This window comes from Sturnira hondurensis, unplaced genomic scaffold (assembly GCF_014824575.4).
Source record: "Sturnira hondurensis isolate 20B ecotype Veracruz unplaced genomic scaffold, ASM1482457v3 Scaffold0010128, whole genome shotgun sequence".
Classification (NCBI taxonomy): Eukaryota; Metazoa; Chordata; class Mammalia; order Chiroptera; family Phyllostomidae; genus Sturnira; species Sturnira hondurensis.
In genome coordinates, this window is record NW_028082759.1 from 29,602,106 (window position 1) to 29,614,485 (window position 12,380).

The following is a 12,380-nucleotide window of genomic DNA, read 5'->3' on the forward strand; positions in this document are numbered from 1 at the left end:
CTGAGCCAAGCTGTTGGTTAGAATTTCAGTTTTCATACTACATTTCACAGGACATATTTAATAAGCTTTCCTCTGAGAAATGGGTATAATAGTTGCTATTTTGTTTAATGTCAAGATACTACTTTCAGTAAAAGGTGGCTAACTTCACAAAGACTGTCTTTGACGAGGCTGTGTAGATATGCACCCCTGGGATATCTCCTGTCCCAGCCAGGCTGCCACAGCACCCGCCTCCTCTCCAAGTGGGCCTGGGATCCAGCGTCCCCCTGCAGTCCAACCCCCTGCCGCCTCTCTCTGTAGCTGTCGCCTTCCTCCTCTGGGTCCCGAGTCACCCAGTGGCAGAGAGCTTTGTAACAGAGCTATGAAAGCCAGAAAAGGAGGACAAAGAAAGGGAAGGAGAGAAAACCTCATGAGGCCACGGAGATGATGTATTGCCCCCTTCCTTCTCACCCTGTTCCAGGGTGGGGAATGGGAAGAAAAGAGAGAAACGGAGGATTGCTTTCAGCTGTGCTCCCGCATCCCTCTCCCCCAGCTTCCCGCACAGCTGTAGGCCTATCAAATCAGTCCCCATCTGTACGGGTCCCTTCACCAGACTGGGCCCTGCCCTTGCTCAGTTTCCTACCTCCTTAAAGCCCCACCCTCGACCCCATCAGAGTGCCTTCCCCAGGTTACAGGAACCGCCTTCAGTGTTGTGGGAGGGACAGGTGTCACTCCCTCTAATGTAAAGGACAAAAATGCCTTGTCTGCAGCAATCAGACAAGAGAACAACGCAGACCCAAACACACCGAATGCATGTGTTCCACAGGACTTTATAAACACAGTTTAATACCAAAACCACACAGAGACACACTCTTGTTCTTCTCATTTTACAGATGAGGAAACAGAGTTTTAGAGGGGTTATGCAACTTGTCCAAACTTGCCCTTAGTCAGAAGGAAAGCCAGGATTTAAACCCAGCTCATGTGACTTCTGTGCTCTTAATTTGCTTTTATGAAGATACAAAATGTTGAAATCTGAAGTGAAAACTCAGGATGCATTTTCCCCATAGAAACAGCATTATAAATAGTCACTGTTTCCAGAGCCCTGTTAATAAAGATCGTGCGTTAAAAGCTTCCGGGGGCTGGCTCAGGGACCTCCACGTCATTTAATGTTGCCATCGGAAAATGGATTCCACCTTCCCAAACTCTCAGCAATCTGTTCAACAAGCGAACGTTTGCCCACAATTCATTGCGCATGTGGGAACTGCCACCCCCTGGAGGTGTAGATGTGTACCTACACCTGTAAATGGCCGTAAACATACCATGCTAACCAGAGCAGGGGGTAAAACTTGACTGATGTTTTTAATTCACCAAGTTCTTCAAAGGAAAGAGAAAAAGGACAAATGTTAACTTTCAATAACAAACCTTCCAGAAACACAGCCAGATAAAAATGCCCTTTTTCTGTCCTCTAATATCAGATGAGCAAACTTGAATGGCGGACTCATAGATGGAAGATGGATATATTTTGTGACACAAAGTATGACTTCAGGGACACTAGAAAACAAATGAAAGGGGCTAAACTATTTGGTTCTAAATGATTTGGTTATTTCACAGCATCTATAATGTAATGATCTCCTCAGACACTTTATAGAAACAAAACGAGTATCTATGAATGATTCGTGGTGGGTTTAAAAATTAAGTCTCTCTTTTGTTGTTCATATTCTAGCATGCCTCCTACACAGTCTTTCTAATTGGAAAACTGAAAGATTAATAAAAAGATGTTATGAAATATTTGGTGTATATGGGAAGAGGCCATCATCTCTACAGCGATATAGAGAGGCATTAAGTGACCGATCACCAATTCATTTCTTCAGCCTATGGCCGACACTAATGACAACACACACTTCCTGGTGACATACTGGTCTGTCTAAGATTCCAGGCTGGCAATTTGCAGGCAATCATGCCACGTCTCCAGGAGAACTCCACGGTCACTCTTTTTCCCCCCAGCCGCAGTTGTAGAAGGCCCGGGAGGCCTACTGGAAACTTGGAAGAAAGAATTCCTTTCGGGATCATGCAAAGCTCATGCGACCTGGCTGATCCATTAGAGCAACAACTCCCACTTGGCATGTTTGTCTGCTGGCTCAAGTTCATCCAGGTCTGGGTCAAGTTGCTGATAAGCTCATCTTATAGACCACAAAGCCTGGGCTGTCTGGAATGACACAAGTGGCTTAAAACTGGGGACTCCCAGCTGCTTTCTCTCCTTGACACCCTGGTTGTCTGGAAATGAAAGCTGGCCTTCATGGTGATCATCTTACACATAAATCATGATCTAATTTTGTAAACAACAACAACAACAATACAAAATACAAAAGCCCCAGATTCTCTGTACAGCACAGGTGGCAAACACAAGGCCCTCGTTCAGAATTCCGCTTTCCACCTTATTTTCTTCGGCCCAGTACCTTGTTTCTACCTGGGCGGCAGCATCGAGCTCTCGCTTGACTGTTAAGTGGTAGTTACATTTATACAGTCCTAAAATTACATTCGGCCCTTTGAAGGCAATCGGGAGGCTAATGTGTCCCATGGTGAAAGTGAGTTTGACGCCCGTGCTGTACAGTGAAGCTATGAGGTCGAAGGTTGGAGCACAGACTTTCAAACCAGACTGACCGAGACCAAACCTCAATTCCTATACTACAGTGGATTAAATGATGGACCTCCCACTACCAAAAAAAACAGGTGTGCCCACATGGAACCTGTGAATGTGAACTTATTTGGAAAAAGGTTTTTCCATTTGAAATTAAGTTAAAGATCTTCACTTATCTTAAGATCTTTAAGATCTTAATTAGTTAAGTATTGAGATCAGTGTTTACCTCTATGATTGTGCTTCTCTGTGTTTTACAAATTATGTACAAGGAACATGCATCAGTTTTGTAACCAAAAAGCATCTGTGAGTTTTCAATGATCATTTTGCTTATAGTGTAAAAGGCTGCATACCTGTGAGTTCACCTTCAGATAAAAAGATGGTGCTAAGTTTTGCAGTGATGGGATAATTCAATGTGCTCACTAGCAGGACTCACACCCAGTGGTGGAGAAATAGCAGCGTGATTATTAGTACCTGCGAACTACCACACACAAACTGCTGCAAGTAACCTACCTACTCTTGCACGTTGAGAAGCTCTGACAAATTGTTTCCTGTCACCCAGCACAGGGAAGCCCGATTCCTTGATATATGTGCTTCTCTTTCCACACTGATACAATAACAACGGGAACGTCCAGATTTCATACCATAGTCTGAAACGAGTTTACACACTGTCCACTCTTCAGCTATCCAGCTATTTTCACTATAGGCACTCCACAGTACTCCAGTTAAATTAACACATTTCTCTCATGAAGAATACTATTTTTGCCATCAAGTACTTAGCCTGACCCAACCACACTTGAATTAAGTGTGGATTAATGAATAATCCTTATTATTAAAGATGAGAATCTAACACAACATAAAGTAAGGACAACAGGAGGGAAGTGGGGGTGAAGCTGAAGAAGGTGCACTTGGCTGCCTGGGGTGGAGAAAACCAAACTCGAGAGACAGGTGCTCGTGCGAAAGGTTTATTCAAGTGCTGACCTGGTAAATGGTGGACTCCCTCCTAAAAGGACTCCCTCTCCTTTCCCTGTTGAAACCCAAGGTTCTTATAGGGATAGAAAGAGGACAGCTTTCTTTCTCTGTCCAATCATCCTGCTGGCTTTTGGCTGCTGGGGCCCTCTCCATTCATCTCTCGAGCCATTGGCATGCTCAGTGCCAGAACCTCCCCCTGCACCACCCTGGATAATGAGGGAGACTCCCTGGTGCTCCCCGTCTACCCTAACAGAGGAGGATGCTGAGCAGACATCATGAAGAGGCCAAAAGGCACTGATACCCACCAGCTCTGCAAGGACAGGAGAACAGGAAGCATTTTATCCTCTACAAAGTTACCTCCCTGGCCCAACATAGGTAGGTGGATGGCAAATACTTTTAATAATCACGGTGCCAAATACAAAATCTGTGAATTATTGTTATCAGCAGGTATTTACTGCCACCTGAAGTAGGTTGCACTTTACCACAGTGGAAACTGAGGGGCTGCCAAGCTAATATTCTCATTCACAATCACCCTACAAATGAGTTGCAAGACTGGGCTTAAAATTCTTCCCTACCTCTGGCTGGTGAGGGGAGGGGCTGCCAATTGTTTCCTTTGTCAAGCATGGTCGCCGTATGATTGCTGTGGTGCTGGGAAGGTCTCCCAGCATCACTTCTGCATTTTGAACCTCCTCTGAATTTTTGTCGGGACTTCCCACTCTGTTCTCCTGCTCCCCTGCTAGAATGCCACGCCCTTTCTTCGACCCAGGCTTCTCTCCGCCTCAGGCCTCTGGCGACCAGGATCAGTTCCACACATTTCCTTGTCCCTGCCTGTTCCTAAGAGGATTTTTATCTAGTATTTTCCCTCCAAGTATTTGTAGACATTACAGAGAAATTTTAAGATAAACAAATAAATACAGGGCAGAAGGAATGCAAGAACAGATAGAGACAGAGCAAACAACAAATTTACAGCCCTAAGGTGGTACTGAGGAATGAGACCTGGTGCCCTTTCCCATGTTCACTGCCCACGGCTCATATCTGATCTCCAAGGAGTTGGCCTTGTCAGTCTGTGCCCGCCCCAGCATCCCCCCATTTCCTCTGTGCATTCCCTGGGTCCCCTGCCATGTCCCCAACTCCTCTTCCCTTTGGCAGAGAGACTGTGCAGACCCAAACTGAGTCCCCAAAGGCTTAACAAGATCTGTTCCACCCTGGAAGAAACCTCCCCTGTCCAGCCATCTGTCATTCCTCCTCTTCGTCCTACCAACTCTGCCCTCTGCTGCCCCAGCTCCTTCTTGGCTCTCCTTTCTCTTTCAGTCTTGTAAATGTAAATGTCTTCATAAATGCTCAAGCTTCCTCTAGACCTTCCTGCTAAGTCTGTGTCTCTCAAACCTTTATGTCTAGACTTGACTTCTCTTCTGAGCTCTAGGCCTCCATATCTAGCCCACTGCTGGATATTTCTACTGTTTTCCAGTAGCAATTTAAAAAAAAACATATACACAAACACTTAATTCACTACCCATTCCCCTGACCTTGGCTTGTGCCTCCCGAGTTCTCGCTATTGGCTAAAGTATCAACACCCTCCTACAGACTGAAATGGAAACCGCCAAGTCACCTTGGACCTCTGCCACCCTTGTACAGCACACACTTCAGGTTCACTTTCGTCAGTCTTGATCAGATCTTCTGCACCTGCTTTCTACTTTCTGTTTCTTTCCAGCATCCCAATGCTGGCTCTCCTCTGTGGGCCACTATGACAGTCTGTTAACTGTTCTGCCCATCCCCCACCCCCTATAATAGAGTTCACCCATGGCTTTCCGACTCACTTCCTATCTAAGGACAGATCCCATTCATTTGGTATCAGAGACCACTAGGATTTAGCATCCAATCCATTCTTTCACTTTCCAACTCTTTTCTATATGTACTGTTAACAATTTAAACAAGGAGCCCATTAGCCTGAGCGGGCTCCGGCGTGTTGGTAGCCTACACAAGCGAACCAAAACCTAAGCCTGAGTCAGGGCACTTGAATCTGAGAAACTGCAATTTAAGAACAACCAGTCATGAACAGCCAACCAGGCTTTCCCAGATAAGGCAACTGTAGTGCTTCAACCAGTCAAATAATTTCTTCCCTTTGTTTCAGTGCCTTCCCTATAAAAACCTTTCCCCTAGGATCTGTAAGTGGCGTACTCCTGACCACCTCTGGTTGGATGGTGCTCGATTCGAACTGATGTGTGCTCAAATAAACTCTTCCATTTTAACGTGCATCAGTTTGCCTTCTAACAGCATCCTATACTCTTGAATGCTGAAGCCGCTCAAAATTCCTCCTGTGCAGCCTGCAGTTTTTGGCTTCTGTACCTTTACTGATGCTATTCTTTCAGCCTGGAATGCCTCTTTCTCCAAGCTTTCAATATCCAAAGCCTTCCTGTCTTTAAAAGTCACCACTGCGAAGATTCCCAAACATGAGCAGCAAACGAGCAACCTGCCCATTGACCCATCGGTAGCATTTTTATCTGTGCCTGTCTTATTACTCATGACATTCAAGCTTGTGTTATCTCCCCATTAGACACACCTGGCAGAGAAAGGCACCCCCATGTGATTCCTCTCTGAGTCTCCCACAGCACCCTGTGCTGCTGTGCCCTGCCCAGGCAGGGAGGTATCTGCCAAAAACTACCCCCCCTCCACCCATCAGTCCTCTGCTAAGGACCATAAGAAATGCATAAGACCAAAAACTTAGTTTCTGCTCTCCAGGAGCTGACACCCCACTCATAAAGATTAGGCTAATATATACTAATTAATAAAAAGCGATGGAAGATAAAGAACAGAACTACTGAGAATATATACTATGCACATTCTAAGCAGTCAGAAGAGAGGTTTCTTTTTGTGAAACTAAATTGGATCTTAGGGATAGGTTTGTTTTGGATGGGAATTCCAGGTGAAGGGAGTACTAAGGTTAGGACAGGAAAAGGCATGGGGAGACGTGGCCCTCATGCTCACATCCCTGCTCATGCTAGGATCTGGGTTAATGCCTTGCCGGCATTATATTATTTGATCCGTACAATAATCCTGCAAAGCAGATAGTATCATTGCCAGTTTCATAAGCAAGATGGCTAAGGCTTGAGGGGATTAAGCAAGTAATGGACCAACGTTATACAGAATTACGTGGCAGGGCTGGGATCTAAACAAGGCAGCCAGCCGGCTTCTTCCACGGCACCATGCTGACTCCTCTAGAACAGAACATCAATATCACCAGGGTGTTTTCTCCAGGAAGGGGGACTCTTTGGATTGTTGAGTAATTCAAGTGGTAATGCAATATGCACCATGTGTAGTTTGTGTGGGGCTCAGTACAAGTCAGCTGACTCAAGTCTATTCATTTAGAAAGAGAAGCAAGAAGGCTCATCACCCAGGTGTGCACGCTCTGGGGAGAAATCATTGCAGAAGGCAGCTCTGGAACTGGGGAATATCTCCAGACCAACAGGAAGGACAAAGAAGCAACAAAGAAGCAACAAAAGCATTTGGATGAATAATACCCACCTCAGTCTACGTCAGATACAAAGGAAGAAAAACTACCCAAATGAACAGAGCTTTGTTGTAATGACCATCCCTTTCAGAGGTGATGCATAAAAGAGACAACACTGGAAGCAAACATACTTGGTCTCGTTGGCACATCGGATCTTGCAGCCTTCCTTGGGGATCACCAAGCCCAGGTGCATTCGGAGCCTGCAGTTCGTGGGCCCCGTGTGCGGCCACACGTGAGTTCCTGGATGCATGATGGAATATTTGATCTGTGCAAAAAATATAACAAGCAAAATATAACCAAAGACACTGAAATAGAGAACAGGCTGACAGGGGCCAGAGGGGAGAGGGGAGGGAATTTCAGGGGTAAAGGGGAAGGATTTATAGGAACAAATGTTTTACATTTGACACATGGACAAACACTAAGGGGGGTGGAAATGGGACGGAGGTGGGGAGGGATAGGTGGGTGGGCTCGGCTGGAAGTAAAAGAAAACTGTACTTGAACAATAATTAAAATAAAATTTTAAAAAAGGGAAAAAATATAACACACCATTCTTCCATTTATCAAGGTGTGGGGGGATTGCTAAATTAAAGTGACAGTACCAAATTACTGTCATTTTGGATTAGAGCCTTTGTAAGACTCAAAATTAATACTCTCCTCTTACTTCTTTGTGAAGGAACTAAAAATAAGTACTCCCGTTTTCCACAAAGCTACACACACTGAACATTTTTCACCCCCAACTCTGACATCAACCACATCGAATTGTTTCATTAAAAGAGAGTAGAAAGGAGGCATTCATTGGGCCGAAGGAAATAAACACTTCTTTGTAATCATCAGCATTCCCTTATCGCGAATAAGCAATTGTGTTCTTCCCGGCACGGAAGACACTCCAGGTACCTGTCCTCTTCTGCATCCTGTTGTCTCGGGGAATTTATCTAGTAAAGAACAGGTTTTAGGAGCTCCTTTACAGGCATTCTCATTTTTTCTCCCTAGAACAGTACATGAGAAGAACATTGTTAGAAACAAATTACAGTAAAGCATTAACTCATCCTGCTTGACTAATGTGATCTACATTGTTACCTTCCTTGTAGGACTGGGGACACGCATACACACAAGAGCACAATGTGTTTTGCTCCAACAGATAATGACTCGCAGAGCAAAGACTGGAATTTGTCACTCGCTGGTGCACTATTTGACTCAGGCTGTCTAAGGACAAGGCATGGGTTGAATCCTTATTTCCCCCACTGTGCCAGGCCAAATACTGGCTCCCTCCCTAGAATGTCCACACTATAAGCTCAGGGTCCTAGCATGTTATGCTGCACAGACAGGGGAAATAAAGGTTGCAGGTGGCATTGAGAGTTCTAATCAGCAAACCTTGAAATAGAGAGATGATCCTAAATTAACTAAAAGGGCCCTTAAACATGGAAGAGAGAGGCAGAAGAGTCAGGATCCGAGTGACACAGAATGAGAAAGACATGACTGGCCGTGGCTGACTCTGACGATGGGAAGGGACTACAAGCCAAGGAATGTGAGCAGACTCTAGAAGCTGGAGGCTCCAGAAAGAAGGCAGCCCTGATGACATTCCGATTGGAGCTCAGTGAGACCCACTGTAGACTGCTGACCTGCAGAATTCTAAAGATAGTAAATTCGTGTTATGTTAAGCCACCAAGTTTGTGGCGATTTGTTATAGCAGCCACAGTAAACTCATACACTTGCCACCCAAGAAAAGCAGCTTATATTTCTAACCTAAAAATGTATTTCCAGGACTATACCAAAGAGTGACTGAAACAATATTTTGCATTGGAGTTTAATGTATTTTGCATTGTAGAGATCGTCCTTTATATGGGGATAAAGAGTAGGATTTAAATGAAGATGTGAGAAGGTCTTTGAGAGATGATGTTTTCTATGAGTTACTGTATAGGAAACAGATTTTGGACATAGTCTAGGCATCCTAAACTATGTAAATTTCTTCATCATCTACAAAAATTGCTATTCCTCAGGGGAGATGTGCTCAGGAATGCATATAATATCTCTTGGCCTCATGAAGGAATAAAACAGTAGAATTTTTAAAAGTTGGGAACATTTTAATTTCCTATTCAAGATTCCTACAAAGGAATGCTGTGTGTAAAGCTGAGTTTAATTTCATTTATTGAATGTTAGTTGTGTCCTAGATAATAATGTACTGAGAATGAGTTATAAGAAATGCAATGTAAAGGTATTCTCCTTAACCAAATGAACCTCAATGCTTTAGAAAACAGCTTCTATACCTGTATTAGCTTTTTCTAAGTATTATTTTCACCTCTTAATTGAGTAACTTGTTAGTTGCTCTTTTTAGTTATTCATAGAGTGCCCTAAATGAGTTGAATAAAAACACCAGTTTGAATAAACAGAGTCCCTTATAAGTCATCATAAAGCATTTTCAAGCCCTGGCTTTCCTTGACTTCCCACATGCAGGATCTGGGGACAGCCTGGCAGGACTCCCCAGTTCTGGGTTCTGAGCTGTTCAGGCAGTGCTTAAGTGAAGCCTGTTAGTTTATGGAGCAACCAGAGGTGGTTGGACTTCTGATGGGCACAACAGAGAGGGCTTAGCCCATGCTACTTGGAGAACAGGTGTGTCTTACCTGAATGATAGGTAATAAAAGGGTAACTTAATGAAAGTGTCTTTTGAACTGCTAGTAGGTCAGGTCTGGATTAGACAGCACATCTAGCCACATAAATCTTTTCTAGTCTGCACACAGATTCTCTGTGGGGGGTGGAGAGGACAGCTCTTTAGCAGGTGCTTGACGTTTGTGGATTGCCATGGATTGTTTCAACTATTCACATGAGAGCATGAGGGCAGAATGCAACATCAGCTCAGTGGAGCTCACCAGGCACCAGGAACCACGCCCCATGCTTAGAATGATTCATCTGATGTGCGCACCACCTGGTGAGGGAAGCACTATTAAGTGTTGCATTCTGCAGAAGAGGGACCACCACACAGGAAGGGGCCGAGCAGAAATTCTAGCCCAGCTGGACTGAGGGTCCATATTTTAACTATGACCTAAGACTGCCTCTCCACTACTGTTATTATTACATAATACACTATATAATACAAATAGTATCACTGTCACTTATTGAATAACTGTGTGTTGGACATTTCATGAGAGCCATTGATCCTTACAATAACCCCATACCTGAGGCGCTATTTTCATTGCCATTTTTCTAATGAGCAAGTTGAGGCGCAGAGACTCTGGAATGCGCCACCACACAGCAAAGCAAGGTGCCGGGAGCCCTCCAGACCAAGACTGCTGGTCTCCCAAGCCCATGCTTTAAGGCACAATTTAACATTTCACGGCAAGGAGTTAGAAGGCAGCTGTGTGTAGCAAACTCCATAGCTGCAGAGGAAACTGCCCAGCAGGTGACCACAGTGTGGCTTTGCTGCTGTTTTATTACTTCTCCCAAAATTGAAAGTGACTCTCATGTGATAAATTTTGTTTCTTTGGGAAAATGGCCCTAGAAAGAGATCTAACTGCCCATGCTGGTCTGAAAGAATCAAACACATTTTTCATTTATACATAAATACACTTTATGAGAAATTCATGGAGTTGAGATTTTCTCCATGAACATTTTTTCCAGTGAAAAACACATGCTTCTGACACATGTGCATGCGCGCACACACACACACACCTAATTATTTTGGATCAAAATGGAAATCAAGATAGAAATGAAGTCTTTGCTTTTTTTGAAAGAATGTAGGTGGAAACAACATACACTAGAACCTATGGAATGCATCCAAACTGTATCCAGATACCGGTCCATAGTCTTCAGTGCTTTTATTAATGAAAAAGAAAGAATAAAATTAATTTATTAAGAGATTCCAATCAAAGAGTTTAAAATAATAATAAACATTTTAAAAAGGAACAGGAGGAACAAAAATATAAAATGAGGAATTAGATAAAGTGAGAGTTTTTTTGAGGTTTTTAATAACATAATAGATCACTCTGTCAAACTTAAGAACAAAAATGTGCAAATTCCATTAAACGGGAAAAAGAATTTAATACCATGAAAGTAAAAAATATTGTAAGAAACAACTCTTAATAATTCATGGAGTGCTAAGAAGAACCCTCTGTTTAAAAAGTGATTGTTCATTGCTAGCATCTATATCAATTTTGATGATCCTTTTACATCTATTGCCTCCTAGACTTACGAACTTAGAGCTGTCTTACTACTTAGTCTATGTTTTGATTTGGACTTTTCAATGATTATTTCCAAAGTGATACATGTTAGTTATAGAAAATGAGAAAGAAAAAGATAATTCGTGGAAACTAGGTATAATCACAATGTGAAAATCAGTAAAACAACCAATACTGCATGATTCCAGTTACATGAAGTATCTAAAGTGGCCAAATTCATAGGAAAAGAAAGTGGAATTGTGTTTCCCAAGAGCTAAGAGGAGGGAGAATGAGGCGTTGTTAATGAGTATAGAGTTTCAGTTTTGCAAGATAAAGTTTCAAAGATTGGTTGCACAACAATATGACTATACTTAGCACTATCCGATACACACTTATAAGTGTATAAGATTATGATGGTAAATGTTAGGTTATATGTCACAATTGAAAATTGTTTAAAAATACACATAAACTTAGTCAAAATGTTGCCTCCAACTGAAATGTCTCATTATTTTCTTTTGTGCTTAATGTTTTAATTTGCCCTCTGCTCTGCCGGTTTCAACGTTATCAGGGACCTGTTTTTAGCAGAGACTGGTTTCGGAAAGTACTGCCAGGATGCAGGCTACTCTGAAGCATTGTTCTAGAAAGCCCGATAACTTCTATGAAGTACAAGCATGTTCATGGAGGCATCAGATGAACTAGTCAATGCTTAAGGCCTATACAATTGATTAGCTTTAGTGATATGTGAGTGGATAAAACTATTCACATTTTGACTTTACAGCTCCATTAAAAAAAATCTTGTTGGCAAAAAGCTGCCAGAATCACCTGAAATCATGTGTTTTGTCTTCTGAGAGATGTTTCCTTAAAAATGCCACAGAAGTAGTTCTTTCTCTTATGTGTAAAGAATTCCGAAAGCATAACTGTGATAGATGATTGTGCTTATTTATCCTTTAATATAAACCAACCACTTATCCTCCTCTCAATTCACTTTGTGTGCTAAGGCTGTGCAACGCATGCTGTTTAGTCCTCAAAGGGGATCTGTTTTTTTGTACAGCTATTGTTAACCCAGGTTAACTTGAATTTTCAAGAACAGAAGTAGAAAAGATTTAAAGATAAAATTCAGTGTTGTTCATTTGAAGGGTCG

General features: G+C 42.8%; 1 protein-coding gene across 1 annotated transcript in view; it reads right to left on the reverse strand.

Annotated features, from left to right (window-relative positions):
- Positions 1-12,380, reverse strand: part of ASPH (aspartate beta-hydroxylase) — a 179,017-nt gene that overhangs the window by 6,581 nt on the left and 160,056 nt on the right. Inside the window, exons 22-23 of the mRNA XM_037058615.1 lie at positions 7,986-8,077; positions 7,223-7,356 (exon numbers count right to left, since the gene is read on the reverse strand). Of these exons, the coding sequence (XP_036914510.1) occupies positions 7,223-7,356; positions 7,986-8,077 (226 nt within the window). The remainder of the gene's footprint in view (positions 1-7,222; positions 7,357-7,985; positions 8,078-12,380) is intronic.